Below are 17623 nucleotides of genomic sequence, written 5' to 3'. Positions count from 1 at the left end.
CCAGACGAGCAATGCGCGGGTTCTCCTTGTGAGTTAATTTTATTTTATGAATTATTTTAATAATTGAAATTGAAGTTATGAATCTAATATTTACATTATATTGAAGACTCTATAATATTTAAAATATATATAGTTTAAAATAAACAAAAATTAAATTATCATTTAAGTGCTGTTCAAAAACTAATTAAAAAAAATAATTTAAATAATTAATTTTTAATTAACAATTTAAATAATTAATTTTTGATTTTGGTCGTTTCATTCAAACTATAACATAAGAATTCAAACTTGATATTTTTATAAAAAGAATCAATTGAATTTAAAGTTTTACATTATATCTTCACTGCACTTTTTAGAGTACCTGCTTCAGGTTTGGCGGTAGATTTGAATTTTTTCATTACCTATATATATTATAACTGATTATAATAGTGACTATTAACTCTCAAAATGATTATTATTAGTTTGATCGTCCTTCCGATTACCTGAAACCAGATTATCAATTTGTAATTATATTTAAAATTTCTGATTACCTGAGGCTGAAGAAAAATAACTGATACAATTATCAGTTTATTCATACAATACCATCCGAACTCAACATGACTCAACGCCATGAATCACTTTTTTCAACAATCTTAGAAATCTTTTGACGTACCATCATTAATTTCGACACTATTTAATGATATAAATTAAACATTATAAAAATTTCATACTCTGCTGGAACTGGAAAAAAACTCAAGTACGGCGACAAATACAAAATTATTGAAATTCATCTCGCAATTTGCGGCGTGTTTATTCTGAAGGTTAATGACATCTATTTGAAATTATTTATCTAATTTACATCAATTTCTGTAATTGCCAAACCCATTTTAATCAACTAATTGAGGAAGTAGTAGTAATTGATCGAGACGACGATCTTCAAGGAAATGGAGATAGAAGTCAGTTATAATTATAAAGGTTTTTCTTATAATAAATATAAAGGCTTCTGGATAAGAGGTGGATCTATTTTAAATTTAGTATTTTTTTAAGTGTTTGCTATTGTTGGCTCTTTTTGACCTGATTGATTTGCAAAACCTGATTGGAGCATAAAAGTCGAAGCTTTGACTTCAAAACTAGGTACATAAAAACACAATTCTTCAGATTAGAAATAATTATGGTGTCTCTGTTATTTTCAACACAGGTAGTCCTATAGATCACTAAAATAAATTGATCAGGGGTTCTTAAACTTTTATCATTCGCGACCCCATTTATGATAGCAAGCTTCTTGACGATTCCACACAAATATAAAAGAAAGAGAAATTAATATTTTTAGATGATCTATATTATTTATTAGGTAACAATATACATATATGCATATGGTTTTAGAACTTGTTGTAAAACATACAAAAATCCAGACGTGATATTATAATTTTTTTTTCTTTTATATTCAACAATATATTTGCAACTATCCTACATAGACATTAAGTAAATCTTTTGGCAATTATATATAAAAATTGACATCGATATATAAATAGTGAAAAATACACAGTTGCATTTTTCCTTTATAAGAAGTAATGTAATATGACACTAGTGATATTATAAAATGATAAATATGTTTTACATTAAAATCTCTATCCCCCATAATTTTTCTATGTGACCCCAAATGTGGTCGCGACTCATAATTTAAGAAGTCATTTTATAGATCACTAAAACAAATGCAAATGTCATTCTATACTGTTTATTGCTTATTTTATAGAACCTCAAGATTGATCTGAAGATCAATAAAATTAAATAATTAGCTTATGGAATTAAGATCTTAAGATCAATCTTGAGGTTCTATAAGATTAGCAATAAACAAGAATGACTTTTGCATTTATTTTAATAATCTACAATACTACCAATAATTATTGAACCTCTGATTCCTTTTTTTTTAAATTTCAATATCTGTTGCTAATAAATTACATAAAATCTAGTAATACATAGTACAAAAATGGACAGAATTTCCATTAAAATAATATTTGTATTATGATAATTTAATATAAAATAAAAAGCAATGACTAGTGGGGTGCATGACATCGTGCCTCAAGGCAAATTGCTGGAACTTCCCGTACCGTAATCAAGAATCTTGGTACGGAACCCAAAAAAAAATTACACAAAATGTGTACACATTATTGAAATCTCTATAAAATATCTGATAATTTGATGTACATATCTCCTATAAACATTTTTGACCGACAAATGACATTTTTTTAACTTATTTTCATTGAGAGTCCATAACCGCTGGGCCTGCCTTTCGAAAAATTTATTCAGTTCATCTTGTCAATACAAGTAAAATGTTTTTTGAATTATTAAAATCGGACGCTCCGTTCTCTTAAAAACTGAGTTACCGATTTTGGCACTTTTTGCCCCGTATCTTCGGAACAGATAGACCTGCCTATGCCAAAAACTAATCAGCACGTCTCCTTATCAATACGAATCGAATGTTTTTTGAATTATTCAAATCGGTTGAACCGTGTTCCTGAAATCGTCGACGAAAATTTGTATCCGCACACACACACACGCACACACACGCACACACACGCAATACACACAAATACATACATCCACTTTTTTAAGGTAAATATGCAATATACAATAATAATTATAACAATATTAGAAATGATAAAATAACAAAATGATAATAATAATGAAATAATAATAATAATGAAAAATAATAATAATAATAATTATTATTATTATAATGAAAGAACCTCTGATTCCTTATATTAAATACCTAATAATATTGAAAGAAATGTGATTCTATAAAATCATAATATATATATTTTTTGATTCTCATTTTATCTTTTACAGGCTACATTAATTTACAATTTCTTTTAACCAAATTTATTTTAATAATTACATATTTTTTTGGACGATATCAAAGTAATTTGTTAGTATAATTTTATAAAAAAAAACATTTTAAAAACTTTAGTGAATATAATATCATTATAAATATTAGAGCAGTTAAATTAATGTAATTGACTCATCAAAATAAAAATAGAATACAATTCGATTAACAAATGAAAGAGAAATATATAATAAAACACAGAATTAAAAGTATCCTTTCTCTTCAAATTTTTTGAAATTTATTTTCAAATAAATATTGGATATGTCTTTCTTCTGTAAACAAAACATTTACAATAATATATAAAATAACAAATCAAAACATTTTATTATACATTAATACTTTTATTTAATTATTATAAAATAGAAAGAGTTTACATTTTATCTTAATGATTTATTTTGCCTTACCTTTAAATTAAAAAGTGAATATGTATTTTCAATTTTATAATAATTATTTAATTGTATTAATATATAATATTTATTTTATTAATTATCAATAGTTTTACTGAAAAAGAGCATCTCATAACCCAAAGGTCTAATGATTTAATCAATTTTTAATTCAATTTTAGTTAATTCAATCTTTGAAAAAATAGGCTGTTTGTTCAGAAGTTTAAAAATCAAAATTAATAATAGCTATTCAGAAAACTTAAACAATTGTACTATTATTAATTTTTCTGAACCACCTCCCACTTTTGAAAAAATATTTAAATTTTAATTTATAAATATTTCTACATTTGGGGATATGGGATAAAATCTTATTTGTTCCTAGTAAAAGAGCTAACATTTTATTAACATATTTTTTATGCTTTTATACACTTTTCAATCGTTTGAAAATGAAAGAAAGGAAGTATAAATTTCACTCTTTACCTTTGAGGTATCGAAATTATTTTTAATTTTTTACTCACCATAAATTAAATTACACTCACTAAAAATAATAATTGATAATATATATTTTTATTTATATTGGTTGGTAGAATAATAAAATTTAAAATTTATTCTATTTCAATAGATCTAATAGATTGAAATTTATTAATTAATTATTATATTATTGCTGATTATTTTTTGATAAATATGTGTAGAAACATGACATGTCCATGTCAGGATGTAGATTATATAATTATATATAAATATATAATTTAGATAGAAATATTAACATAATTAAATTCCTAATGTTCAAATTAAATATTCAACCAGAATTACTCATATCCATTTTTTGGAAACCCCGTTAATTACTGATTCGTATTTACTCATTTAAAAATGGCGCGCATACAAATACGTATATATAATCTAAGATCATAGAATCAGTTTGTTTTTCTTTATTAAAATATGACCACGGGGTCTTCACAACCCGTGTAACGTTTAACTTTTTTGCACATTTGAAGAAATAAATAATAAATAAGCATCAGATAGAATAAGAATTTGTTAACATGGAAGCTTGCAGCATTGGAAGAAAATATTTGTGATTAAAATTTCAATATACAAAATTTAAAATCTTAAAGGAAATTTCTTATTTTTTTTATCTTACTAACGATTGTGTTTGTCTTTAGGAAGTATTATTGTCAAAATATAAATGCAAAATGCAAAGTTTGATGAAACAAATAATACCTACTTATCTTTTACCATGTGATATTTTCTCTCGGCTGCTGGCTCCGTTGTTGTATCATGCACAATTGTTCATAAAATTAATTTTAACTTATCTTTTTCGTTCTCGGTGTTTGTGAAGACCCACCCATCGTCCAAACGACATCTCGCGTCGACATCAACATTGCCAATCATCAGTTCTCCGACAACTGTTCGACCATTAGTACCGCGTCATCGAGTTCGACTTCATCCAGCTCTAGTTCTTCGCCGAACTCTTCGCCTGGTCAAACAAAAACGATCGATGTGGAAGACACCAGTCCCAAGTTGAGTAGAAGGCAACGAAAAAATAGATTGAATTCGACCACCCAGAAGAAAATGAAAACTAAGGTGACGACTAGCAAAAAGCAAACAGTGGTGGCCCAGAATTCGATTCAGGCCAGCCGGCCTCCAGCGCCGCCACTGCGACAACACACTAAGCTGAACTTGTCCGAGAATGAATTGGTGAAGTATTTGCGAGCTTATTTATTGAACGAGAGTCAGTTTTTGACTCTAGGGTATCCTGTGGAAAGCTCTTTGTACCCTAAACGAGCGATCATATATAAAACTAACGATCCTAGACAAAGTCCTCCGACTAATGTCAAACTATTTTACAACACGAGTTCTGCTTTTGTGCCGCCTAATGCTGAGACTTCCTCCACCGATTCTGGGCAAGGTTCTAGTGACGAAGAACCGAGCTCAATGAGTGAATTGGAACTTCAAAGTTTGAAAGTGAAGCAACGGCAATTCTACATCGAGGAGAAAATGCATAAACAACTAATGCGTCAAGATTATACGAGTGATGAGAAAAAGTGCGTGCGTTGCGGTAAAGGATTTTTCGTTACCAATGATGGTGAATACTTAACTCAAGAGCACTGTGCTTATCACTGGGGCAGATTGCAAATTAACCCTGATAACACTTACAAAAAGCAGGAATACACATGCTGCAAAGGCAAATTAAATTCCAATGGCTGTGAAACTGGAAGATTGCATGTGTGGAATGGTGTGGATTTTGGAGTTAATGGTCCATTCGATGGCTATGTTAAAACCAAGACTCGCAAGAGTAAAATGGATAATCCTGGTGTTTATGCTTTAGATTGTGAAATGTGTTACACAGCTCATGGTCTAGAATTAGCTAAACTTACTGTAGTTGGCAGTGATGGCAGATTGGTCTACGATGCTTTCGTCAAACCAGAAACTGAAATAGTAGATTACAACACAAGATTCTCTGGAATAACCGCCAGGGATCTATCAAAGCGAAACGGTACCACCTGCAAATCTTTAAAAGAAGTACAACATGATCTTTTAGAATTTATATATGCAGACACCATCTTAATCGGTCATGGTTTAGAAAATGACCTGCGTGCTTTGAAAATCCTGCACAATACAGTCATCGACACAGCCATTGCCTTCCCACACTATTATGGCTTACCATTTAGAAGAAGCTTGAGAAGTTTAGCCAGTAGTTTCTTAAAACGTGATATACAGTGTTCCGAGAGTGGACATGACAGCTTTGAGGATGCTCGGGCCTGCGTTGAACTGATGCTGTGGAGAATCAGAAAAGATCGAAGTAATAGTAACAGCATCAAGCAAGATGCTAATTAGGTGCTAGAGTGAATGAATAGGTGTGAATTTTGTGATACGATTTCTTACGTATTTAAAATCATGTTCTTTTAACACATCAGTTACATATTTAAAGTATGTATCTTTTTTAAAATCACTTCGAATCTTGAGCTTAACAAAGTGAGTTTTAGAACAAATACTATATAAATAAGAGTGTGATAAGTATAATTAAGTAGTTGTATAAAAATTATATTTATAATTTGATAATGCATTCACATGCAGATGCATAGTATGAATGTATATGCAAATGTATGTTTGTGAAAGTGTATGTAATTATATATAAATATATATAATTTTGTATGTATGTATGTAAATGTAACATATTTATAATTTATAAGCATATTTCATTTTTTACTTTTTCATCATATTAGTTTTATTTTTAATAATGTTGAATAGTTATAAGGAATCTCGTTATATAAGTAAGACTCAGTGTACTTAATTCATTATCGACTAAGTGTCTCTTAACGAAAAAGTATTACTATTTTAAAGAAGTGTGATTGTATGTATTAAATTAAAATATATATCTACATTTAATATATATTTGTAGATATGAATTTTTTGTGAGTTTGTATATAGGTATGAGATTTGTTGAATGTGTATTTTTTCAAATAAATTTTAATTAGATCTCGATTTATATGTATTAATGAGATTGATTTGTTAAATGTGAATCTTTTTACTTGTAAATGAGAGGCTATAAGTCTATGTATATATGAATAATGTACACTTTATAATTCTATTTTTAAGTTAATTTTGTTAAATATAACAAATATGAAATCAATTTGTGTTCAATTTTTGAATACTCATACTGTTGTTATTAATTTTAATCTTAATTACAGTTTTTTCATTTACATTAAGATCTCCTAATGAGTTGCTAGTATGTCATACTAAGCACGGAATTAAAAAACAATGAAATCCATTGAAAAGATCTAAAAATTTGTTCAATTTATGAGAATTTTGCTTATGTAAATACCAATACTATTTCACTTGCTTGTGTTGATCCAACATTTTTGGATTTTAAATTTACATATTTTTTAATAGCTGTTTATAAAATATATTTGAATTTTACTTGGAATCTTATTATTAATGCTCTGTTGATAAGTTTTATTTTGGTTTTGGTATGAAATATTTTAAATCTTTAATTGGTTTCAAACTAAAAAAACTGGTTTCTTATGAAGGTGATAAGTATATTATCTCTTTTTATTAATAAAGTAATTTTTAATAACCTCTATATTTATCTTCACATTTTAATATTTTTCTTTATCATATCAATTACAAAATTTAAACTTGTCAACAGAGTTAATAACTAACATGACTTCATTTCCTAAATATCATAATAATTTTCAATCGTCACAAAATTATTATGAATGATTAACTGATTGTAAATTTTATAGAAGTGTACCTGTATTTGTATTATCAATTCAGAGCTTCTGTTTATATTTACAAAGTCAATATATTAAATATTACAAAATCATTAAATTGAACTATTATATAGCAATGTATAACTATATTTCTAATTTAACAAAGTGCCTGTCGGAAAAATTCAAATGCCGATGAAATGTTTGAAATATAAAAAATATTTTATGAACTTTATTCTGTGTGCGTCTTTTTTATTTTTTATTGTATGATTTTTGAAAAAAAAAATTGATTGATTAAATGAATCATTTATGAAAAATATAAACATATTGTTTTATTGAACATATAAATTACTTAATAGATGCTGATTTAATTGATGATATTTTTTGCAAACAATTGTAGTAAAATTTGAATCTTTTAAATGGACATTCAATGAACATTTTGTATGTTTTAAAAGATATTTTTAAATTTATTATGAGTTTCGACTTTTTGATAAATACGATTTTTAAATTATAGATCAACTGATTAAGTTAATAGTTCTTGCAAATAGGAGAAAATTATATAACTGCAGTTTATTCAAGTCAGTATATTCAATAAAAGCCAAAGGTATTTTTTATGTTTAAATTTATTTGTAAATTGAAAATTACAATCTTTAGATTGTTCATGAACAAATATCATAGCTTATTAATTATCCCAAGGATAAGTTAGTTTTTGCCAAAGAATCGGACTTGCTGATATATATATCCAAATGTTAATTATTTTGACATGTTTGAAATGAGTGAAAATCCATGGATATATCTTTAATTCTGCATCTTTCTTCTGCTGTAGTTTTAGCATCAGAAGCAGCTTTAATTGCATCCTCTTCTTGCTCTTTCTCTGTCATTAGCAGTTTTACGTGCTGCTTCTGCTGCAGTTTTAGCATCAGCAGCTGCCTTAATTGCATCCTCAGCAGCCTGCTGTTTAACGATAGCAACCTGCTCCGCCAGATCAGCCACACGTTTTATGCCAATAAGAGAATCTTCTAGAGACTTATGATATACAGTATCGATTCCTGGTAATGGATATTCGTGTCTAGCTATTTCTCTGTCATTAGCAGTTTTACGTGCTGCTTCTGCTGCAGTTTTAGCATCAGCAGCAGCCCTAATTGCATCCTCAGCAGCCTGCTGTTGAACGATAGCAGCCTGCTCCGCCAGATCAGCCACACGTTTTATGCCAATAAGAGAATCTTCTAGAGACTTATGATATACAGTATCGATTCCTGGTAATGGATATTCGTGTCTAGCTTTTCTCTGTCATTAGCAGTTTTACGTGCTGCTTCTGCTGCAGTTTTAGCATCAGCAGCAGCCCTAATTGCATCCTCAGCAGCCTGCTGTTGAACGATAGCAGCCTGCTCCGCCAGATCAGCCACACGTTTTATGCCAATAAGAGAATCTTTTAGAGACTTGGTATGGTAATCTGAAGTAGATCTACTTTGCGCAACCGCTACAGCTGGTTCAACATCTTCTCTCTTTTCGGATGTTCCCTCACCACCACTATCCATGCTTGGATTTTCTATTTGAAAAATGTTAATATTTTTGACATGTTCAAAATGAGTAAAAATCCATGGATATATATCGATGACTTTTTGACATGAAATATTTAAAGGGAAAATTTGTATGTTTTTGAAACGTTTAAAATGGGTGAAAATGTTAATATTTTTGACATGTTTGAAATTGACGAAAAACCATGGACTATAGTCCGATTTTAAAAATTCAAAAGTCATCTTTTAAAACTCGTCAAGGGTTAAGAAATAGCATCGATTAGCTCTGCAAGATGATTTTTAGGAGTGTTTCTTTGGAATTAGTAGAAATGTGCGAAATGTTTGCATCTTTTTACGTTTCGAAGGCTTCTGAACATTTTGTTAAAAAATTGATGTATATGTGTTTAGTTTTTGGCACAGGCAAATCTAGCCGTTTCGGAGTTATGGCTAGAAAAGTGCCATAAATGGCAATTCAGTTTTGCCCGATTTGAATGATAAAAAAAAAAATTCATTTGTATTGATGGAATGTAAAGTTGATTAAACTTTTGGGAAGGCAGATCGAGCGGTTGATGAGTCCCAGAAAAAGAAGTTGAAACTAGTGAGGTGCATGGCATCGTGCCTTAAGGCAAATTGCTGGAACTTCCCGTACCGTAATTAAAAATCTTGGTACGGAACACAAACAAAAATTACACAAAATGTATACACATTATTAAAATCTCTATAAAATATCTGAAAATTTGATGTACACATGTGCAATAAACATTTTTGACCGCCAAATGACATTTTTTTAACCTATTTTTATTGAGAGTCTATAACCGATGGACCTGCCTTCCCAAAAATTTGAACAGTTCTTCATCTTGTCCATACAAGTACAATGTTTTTGAATTATTAAAATCGGACGCTCCGTTTGATTAAAAACTGGGTTACCGTTTTTGCCTATGCCAAAAACTAATCGGCACGTCCTTATCAATACGAATCGGAAGTTTTTTGAATTATTCAAATCGGTTGATCCGTCTTTCCGAAATCGTCGACGAAAATTTGTATCCGCACACACACACATACATCCATTTTTTCTAAGGTATGCCAAATATTCAGAAACCTTTGAAACGTAAAGATATATAAAAATTTTCATTTTTGATTTTTTGCGATTACTATAACTTGCCCTACGGGAAGTTAATTAAAGTATTTATTGTTTAGATATATCGAGTAATTCCGATGTTTTTGCAATAGTTGCTTTTATATTTATATTTCACATTGTTCTGCAAATTTGTTTATACGGAACTGCTAGTGAATGACTAATAGTATTCCATCTGGATTTATTTATAATTATTATGTAACAGTATACTTCCATCTACTCATTTGGTCATTCTAGCGTAAAAGTCATCTTAAAAACTGACCTTTTTCTCACTTTTTCGCCTTAATGACGTGTAACTGATTCTGATTGAATCACTAACCTTGACATAAAGAACAAATCAACCGAATCCTCGTCGTTCCTAATTAGATTTTTATTCAATGGCAATGTGACATGATAATGATTTATCATAAGAAATAGTATAATATACTATAAATAAAATATTCACACTCTAGGTAACTTCCCTTAGGGTAAGTTATAGCAATCGCAAAAAAATCGGAAATGAAAATTTTTATATATCTTCACGTTTCAAAGGTTTCTGAACATTTTGGCATACCTATGTAACCTAATGTATGTATGTGTGTGTGTGTGTGCGGATACAAATTTTCGTCGACGATTTTGGGAACACCGATCAACCGATTTGAATAATTCAAAATGCGTATTGATAAGGAGGCGTGCTGATTAGTTTTTGGCAAATGCAGGTCTAGCCGTTCCGAAGATACGGGGCAAAAAGTGCCAAAAACCGTAACTCAGTTTTTAAGAGAACGGAGCGTCCGATTTTAATAATTTAAAAAACATTTTACTTGTATTGATAAGATGAAGAACTGCTCAAATTTTTGGGCAGGCAGGTCCAGCGGTTATGGACTCTCAATAAAATAAGTTAAAAAAATGTCATTGGGCGGTCAAAAATGTTTATTGGACATATGCACATCAAATTATCAGATATTTGATAGATATTTTAATAATGTGTACACATTTTGTGTATTTTTTTTTTAGGTTCCGTACCAAGATTTTTAATTACGGTACGGGAAGTTCCAGCAATTTGCCTTAACGCACGATGCCATGCACCCACTAGTTATTAGCTTATTTTCCACTTCTATTTAGCAAAGATTTTGAATTTCTTATCAATTTATTTAGTTCAAGTAAAGTAGAATCGATGAAGTAGTAACTTCAACGATAATTTTGTATAATTATACTTTCAGTCACATTCTCTATTCATTGAAATGATTTCTATATTTTTTACTAATTTATTTCTATATTTTCATGTTGAGTGTATAAAGTTTAAAACATTTGTTCATTTGTTGGTGGAGATTGATGGAACTTATCTCGACTTCTGATGTTTTTCATAAAAAGAAATTATATTATTTTTGTTTTGTATAAAAATCAGCAGATGTGCACATATTCAACTTTCACATTCGTAATTATCTATATGTATATATATATATGTATGTGTATATATATATATATATATATATATATATATATATATATTAATATAAAATGACGATATAATATGAATCACGAACATGATTACCGTGGCAATGAACTTACAAATGAAAGTAGAAAGTATTAGATATTGTTATGTTGTATTATTTGTGCAGAAATATAATATATGCAGATTTGCCCGTATGCATGTCAGGCTATAAATCTATTTTTTTAATATTCGGACATATATACATATAGATATATATTCGAATAGTCTTGAATTTGATGTTGATATAATATGTGTAATTTGAGTTAAAAAGTCGGACGTTACATCAATAAAAATAGTATGAGAGTTTTTAAAAATTTATTTAAAATCCATTCGGTTCGGCTAACAACTTAACCTTCATTCAAAACCTAAGTAAATGCCTTCATCAACATAAAAACAACTCAAAAAATCACAACCAATTCAAAACGATGTTAACTGTTTTGAGATTTTTTCAACTCAAAAATTTTACATTTTGAAGAGAACGTAATTAAAAGAAGATTCGCTGAGGGATTGTTTTTGCAATTGCATAACGACAGGGTCATAAACAAACGCTTCGACAATACGGCCCTGAACGAAACAAACACGTGGTTTCTAAATAGCGTGTCAAAATTTCTTAAAAAATGACAAGATCCCATGGCTTTTTAAAATTTCCAGTAAAATTCTTCCAAATTTTATCAATTTGGAAGCATTCGAGCCCCTGATAGCAAGTAAATTCAAAAACACCCATATTAAGGCTCACCTTAATTATATTTATGTGTGTGTGTGTTGAGAGTAATTAAAATATAATAATGATAATGCTAAATAGCAGTATGAAATTAAAACTTGCAATGCAGCTCTATTTGTCAGTAGTCAATATTTTATAAAATATTTTTTCAAACAAATGTAGAGAAATGCAGACGTCCTAGGCCACTTTAGTTTATGTAATAAATTGGAAACAAAAAAAAATTCAAATATGAATCAAAACTCTGAATCTCCAATTGTGGCATGCTTTGCAGTGGGTAAACCACCCATTTACGAGAGTCATTCAAGTGTACGTAACTTTACCGCAACTTTTTGGCCCAGCAGCCTTAAAGAAAACAAAATTTTTAGACGAGTTGAAAAAGTTTGATCTTCGCTGGGTTCATGTTGAAAAATAAATTACCATTTTTCCGAAACAGTGCTTTTCATTTGTAAGCTAAGTAGATATTTGTTGGATGACCCACGTATATATTTTCAGGAAATCATGTACCATGCAAATAACTATCCTTTTTTATTTCCGCCATAGATAGAACAGTTTTTGTATGGTCTCTGACTTCTCTTCCTGCAACGCGATCTTTCCGGATAAATGTGCCTTATGACCACGCGACCAGGGTGTGCTGGTCCCCAGATAACAAGGCGCTGCTGGTTCACACGTACCAGGAATCAACGATCATGGTCTTCAAACTGGACAAGTGCAAGAAGGACAAGGAATCCTGGTTCAGCGGAGCTAATAATGCTATTACGTTTCCTAAGGTTGGTAAATTGAGACGAAAAAGTCCAAATATTATTAGAAATCAGAAACTAATCAGGAATTTCTTTAAATGTTATTATTGTTTTTATTTGATATTAGTCGGATAATAGTTAAATCAAATCTTGGTGCTTGTTTTATAATTATTAATTTTTTTATCATATCCAGTTTTTTGTACATATTTTCATCAGCAATCAGAACGATCACTTTATTACTGCAACTCCTATAATATTGGTGAATCTTTCATTAGTGCAGCAATGCATTTAAAGAGTAATTTTTACTTACATATATATTATTATCAATATATCTAAGAAAAAAACGATGTCAAGACTGTTTGACATCAGACTGCCGATGCAGGTACATGTAACGAACCTGAAACTTCTGATTGAAAATCTATAGCTCTTACTAATAATTCACCAGGAGGCTATAATAAACATATGACTCCAAAGTTAGTTTTAACAAAAATGAATAAAAGCATGCAAGTATTCATTATATAATTTTGCCATTTTACCATATTGACGCCATTAACTGAATGTTTACAATAATTTATGGCTTTGTAATTTGATTTAATAGAGTCTACTTAATTATTTAAGGATGAATGGTCAGTTCGCTCTTAGCATTTATCATAATCACTATAAATTGATATTCAACGTCAAAAACAATTACAATTGAATAATAAATACAAGTATAAATTGAAACAAAAAAACTTAGAAAAGTAGTATAAATTAATCATTGTGAGATCTATTAATCAAAAATTCATGATGTCTACTCACAGATAATTAAAATATTTTTTTTTTTTTTACAAATGTCGTTCGAAAAAGTTATCATAAAGTCATAATTTTGACAAACATCTAAACAATTTTCTAACGAATAAACTAAAATATTATAGGCCTACGACAAGTAATTAAATAATAAAACCCATCAATGTTTAAAATAATGTGCTGGTCAAATGGGATTTAGTAAATAGCTATTACTAAGGAAAAAGTTTGATTATACTTGAATTACAATTTCTTTTATTTATTGTTCAGTTAATGTCGGTGATTACAGACAATACTTTGTATCAAGCTCTATAAATAATTCAAGATTCTATCTATATATTTAACTTTTTTTCGAAAATCTCGTTGTGATCAGTGGTGCAAATCAAAGTGGTAGCGATGCGTAAAGTAAAATATGTCAAGACTATTGTAATATATTTTCTTTTATTTTGTTATTTTATTCGTCATCGAAAATTATTGCTTGACGAATAAAATAGTCTAGTATACTAGACCAAAATAAAACCAAAAATATTTAAAATAAGTGCTAAGTGCTCCAATTTAACCTGGAGTTTAATCATATTTTTTTCGTGCTGTCTACGAGTGTTTTATAAATTATGTCCTATAATGTAGGTTAACAATGCATATTAATGTTGATTTTTGATTATGATTTATATCTTACCCCACACAGCACATGGTTGACATAGGGTCAACCTATGGTCTGTCTAAACCCATTAGGTTATAAATTGGCCCATTATGGGCTTATAATAACCCGGTAGGCTGTAAATGGAACCAAACAGGTCGACCATTGTTTGACCCGTGCTGTATGGGACGATTCTTATGTTCCAATTGTTGTGCCAATTTTTGAAAATCTATTCGCAACTCTTATTAAGACCGTGTCTATGGGTCTAGGCACAGGGAACAAGCAAGAAAGCCGGAGCCTTCCGAAGACTTCCGAAGCCCTTCCTAAGCGAAATCCGATCGAGGGCGATAAGAATGGCTCTCTTCTATCATGGCGCTCTCGAGAGAACATCTTACAAAAATTACATAAATCGACGTTTTAGTTTTCTGATATATTATTAAATAAATCCAACGTAACTTGATAGTAAATTAAAGTCATGATATCTGAACACCTTAACAATTTGACCGACAATATGATTATTTTTAAACAATGTATAAAAATTTATTTACCAAGAAAATTTGTTTAGGCGCTTTTTCTGAAGGATGTTTCATATAACGCCAGATGGTTATAAACAAACGATTTCTTCTTCTTCTTATAATTAACAAGTGATTTGTGGATAGTATTTCGAAATTTTCTGTTAATATAGTATAAAAAATGACTGTAATTTCAATAATTCTAATTTATTTTCAGGTTTTCGATTCAGAATGCATTGGTCTGCAAATTTCGAGCGATGGCCATCATGTGATGTCTTGCTCTAAAGATGGAAAATTGGTTTTGTTTGATACAAAAGGAAATGTTACGCAAAAAATCGAAGATACTGGACTTGGTTCGAATCATTGTGCTCGGTTGTCACCAAACGCTAAATTTGTAATAGTCTGTGGTAAGATATTATCATGATCCTAATACCCTAGAAAGAGGGGACAGACAGAAAAAATTGGGCATTTTGTCAAAAAAATTATAAATGATAATTGCTATCCAGAAAAACTTCAACAATATTTATATAATAGGTTGTCAAATATTTCCCTTCCGCCTTTTTGTATTATAAACCAAGAGCAAAAATAAGATACAAAAATTTTTTAATACCTATTTCAATGCCAACATGATGCCAACCTAATTCGGGGCATTAGTATACTGCTTGAATTTAGATCGGCCTAAGGAATAAGGACAGGGGCAACAATTTGTGTTTATCTGTCTATAATCAGAAAAACAGTTCGTACTGTTGAAGTTTTTTTAATCAAATTGTAATAGCTCAATATTTCTAAAGATTCCGCTTTCTAATTATTAGGAAACACTTGTTGAAACCAAATTATTTTTTACCACAGGATTCTCACCAGATGTGAAACTTTGGACGATTGGCGACGATAAGGATAAGGCATCGGCAAGACAAAATCCTTCATCAGGCAGCGATAGCAGTTTGAAAAGAGCTTTTGAACTTACCGGACATTCTGGTTCCGTTTGTGATGTCGCTTTCGAGATGCAGACACTCCAAGTTGCCAGTGTTTCGAAGGCTGATGGATGGCGTCTTTATGACATCGATGGTAAGATATTATTATTGCTACTTGTGAGCACAATACTTAATTCATTCCTCTTCCCTGCCTTGATTATAGATCACTTTTTAATTTACTTTATCCCAATTACTATTTCTTTTCTATTACCTCAGTGAATTACAAGAAGGGTCAATCTCCAATTCTTCTGAAGAAGGCACCGTTCCAAAATGCTTCAGGAAATGTTGGCGCTGATGATGAAGTATCGCACGTGGCCTTATCGCCTGATTCGAGTGTGATTTGTGTTTCTCAGGGAAGCGACCTGATGTTCTATGAAACTGAAGGCGGATCCTTAGACAGGTGCATTGAGAAGGTCTACAGCACAGGTAATAATTAACATTTATAATATTCAGAAATCTATGTAATCGTAATAAAAGAGTTCCAACGATTAAGTGTGCATTGCCATGTGCAGACAGTGTCGTGAATTCGAACTCCAGCTCTGGATAACCTGATATCAGTATCAGGTTATCCAGATATCAATTTTCTTTTGAAAATATATATCTTTTTGAAAATCTCTTACATAGGGAATATGTATACATATCTAATAGATTGTAAATACATATAACTAAACTGCAGAATGAATAACTAAAAATATATTTCTAGGTCCAATCACTGGTGTCAAGTTTGATTCAACTGGAAAGTATGTTTTTTGTACCGGTGACAAGCATGTCCGCATATTCCATAATGTGACTGGATACAAAATTGAAATTAAAGAAAATCTCAATAAATTGAAACACAATACAGGTGTAATGAATTCTGCTACTAGTGAGAGAATTTCTAAGACTATTGAAGACTCGAGGAAGTTTTTGGAAAGTATTGGAGAAGAAGAATGGAAATGAACTGAATAAAACATTAACAGATTGTAAAAAAGTGATTTCATAAAAATAATATATATATATATATATATATTATATATTAACCATATAATTCTTAAAATGTGTACTTTCAATCATAGCAAAAAAGAGAATTTGTTTTTTGTCATTGTTTTTGTATACCTGCTTTATTTCAAATGAAATTGCACTTTTTACAATCTGTGTCGACTGATATACATTATTCTATAAAGTCAAAACATTCCACCGAATATATTAATAGTTTAAATACTAATAAATGATTATATTCTAAAAATACTAATAACATTGTAACTAATACTTTTATATATGTTTGTATATCTTAATATGATTCTATAAAATATTTTTTGTATTATGTTTGTAATAAACAGTTATTTCTGTATGTTTCCTGTATATGTATTCAATCACCTTTACTTAATTCTATATATTATTAAATTTTGTAAAATATTTATGCTTTATTTAGCCAATAGTTAAAAAAACACAATGAAAAATGATTTTACTTATGCAATGATTTCTCAATTTGATGATATAGATTATTTAAAGGCAATTTGATAATATAGATAAACTTTTATTTGATATGATATATGAATGATCTTTTTTTTTTAACACCAATTCTGATGATAACTATTTTCAATCAATCAAAAAATGGAAAGTTCAATTTAATATTGCATATTTATTTGCATATGTTAAGAGAATACTATAATTCTGTGATTTAGTTTTAATAATCGAAAACTGTGTGA

At 29.6% G+C, this 17623-nt stretch overlaps 3 protein-coding genes across 3 annotated transcripts; 2 read left to right on the top strand and 1 right to left on the bottom strand.

The window, feature by feature from the left end:
• Positions 1-4574: 4574 nt before the first annotated feature.
• Positions 4575-6090, top strand: LOC113382870 (RNA exonuclease 3-like; the record flags this gene model as incomplete). Its single annotated transcript, XM_026621117.1, is given in 1 exon segment — positions 4575-6090. A coding segment is annotated over 1 exon segment (1504 nt), but the record flags the coding sequence as incomplete, so codon positions are not given.
• Positions 6091-8297: 2207 nt separating this feature from the next.
• LOC113383587 (tol-Pal system protein TolA-like) lies at positions 8298-8989 on the bottom strand. The gene is made up of 2 exons (XM_026621841.1): positions 8758-8989; positions 8298-8707 (listed from the first exon to the last, which is right to left on the bottom strand). The coding sequence occupies exons 1-2, from the start codon at positions 8987-8989 to the stop codon at positions 8298-8300; spliced, it is 642 nt and encodes a 213-aa protein (XP_026477626.1).
• Positions 8990-12523: 3534 nt separating this feature from the next.
• On the top strand, positions 12524-16874 carry LOC113383586 (transducin beta-like protein 2). Its single transcript, XM_026621840.1, has 6 exons — positions 12524-12605; positions 12836-13062; positions 15182-15371; positions 15814-16029; positions 16152-16361; positions 16639-16874. Exons 1-6 carry the CDS (start codon positions 12524-12526, stop codon positions 16872-16874), a joined length of 1161 nt encoding a protein of 386 aa, XP_026477625.1.
• Positions 16875-17623: the final 749 nt, after the last annotated feature.

The sequence above is a fragment of the Ctenocephalides felis genome, unplaced genomic scaffold (genome assembly GCF_003426905.1).
Source record: "Ctenocephalides felis isolate EL2017-DRISC unplaced genomic scaffold, ASM342690v1 CF-g0.4_SCAFFOLD_03570, whole genome shotgun sequence".
In the NCBI taxonomy this organism is placed as follows: Eukaryota; Metazoa; Arthropoda; class Insecta; order Siphonaptera; family Pulicidae; genus Ctenocephalides; species Ctenocephalides felis.
Note: the sequence above shows the minus strand (reverse complement) of the source record. Positions and strands in the feature narration are given on the sequence as shown.

Bases quoted from the DNA above. Each gene is read 5' to 3' on its own strand.
- LOC113383587 (XM_026621841.1), bottom strand. From the start codon at position 8,989: ATGGATAGTGGTGGTGAGGGAACATCCGAAAAGAGAGAAGATGTTGAA. The intron at 8,708-8,757 runs GTAAAACTGCTA...ATCCATTACCAG, and splicing joins AACTGCAGCAGAAGCAGCAC to GAATCGATACTGTATATCAT.
- LOC113383586 (XM_026621840.1), top strand. From the start codon at position 12,524: ATGAATCAAAACTCTGAATCTCCAATTGTGGCATGCTTTGCAGTGGGT. The intron at 12,606-12,835 runs GTAACTTTACCG...TTTCCGCCATAG, and splicing joins CGAGAGTCATTCAAGTGTAC to ATAGAACAGTTTTTGTATGG. The intron at 13,063-15,181 runs GTTGGTAAATTG...ATTTATTTTCAG, and splicing joins ATGCTATTACGTTTCCTAAG to GTTTTCGATTCAGAATGCAT.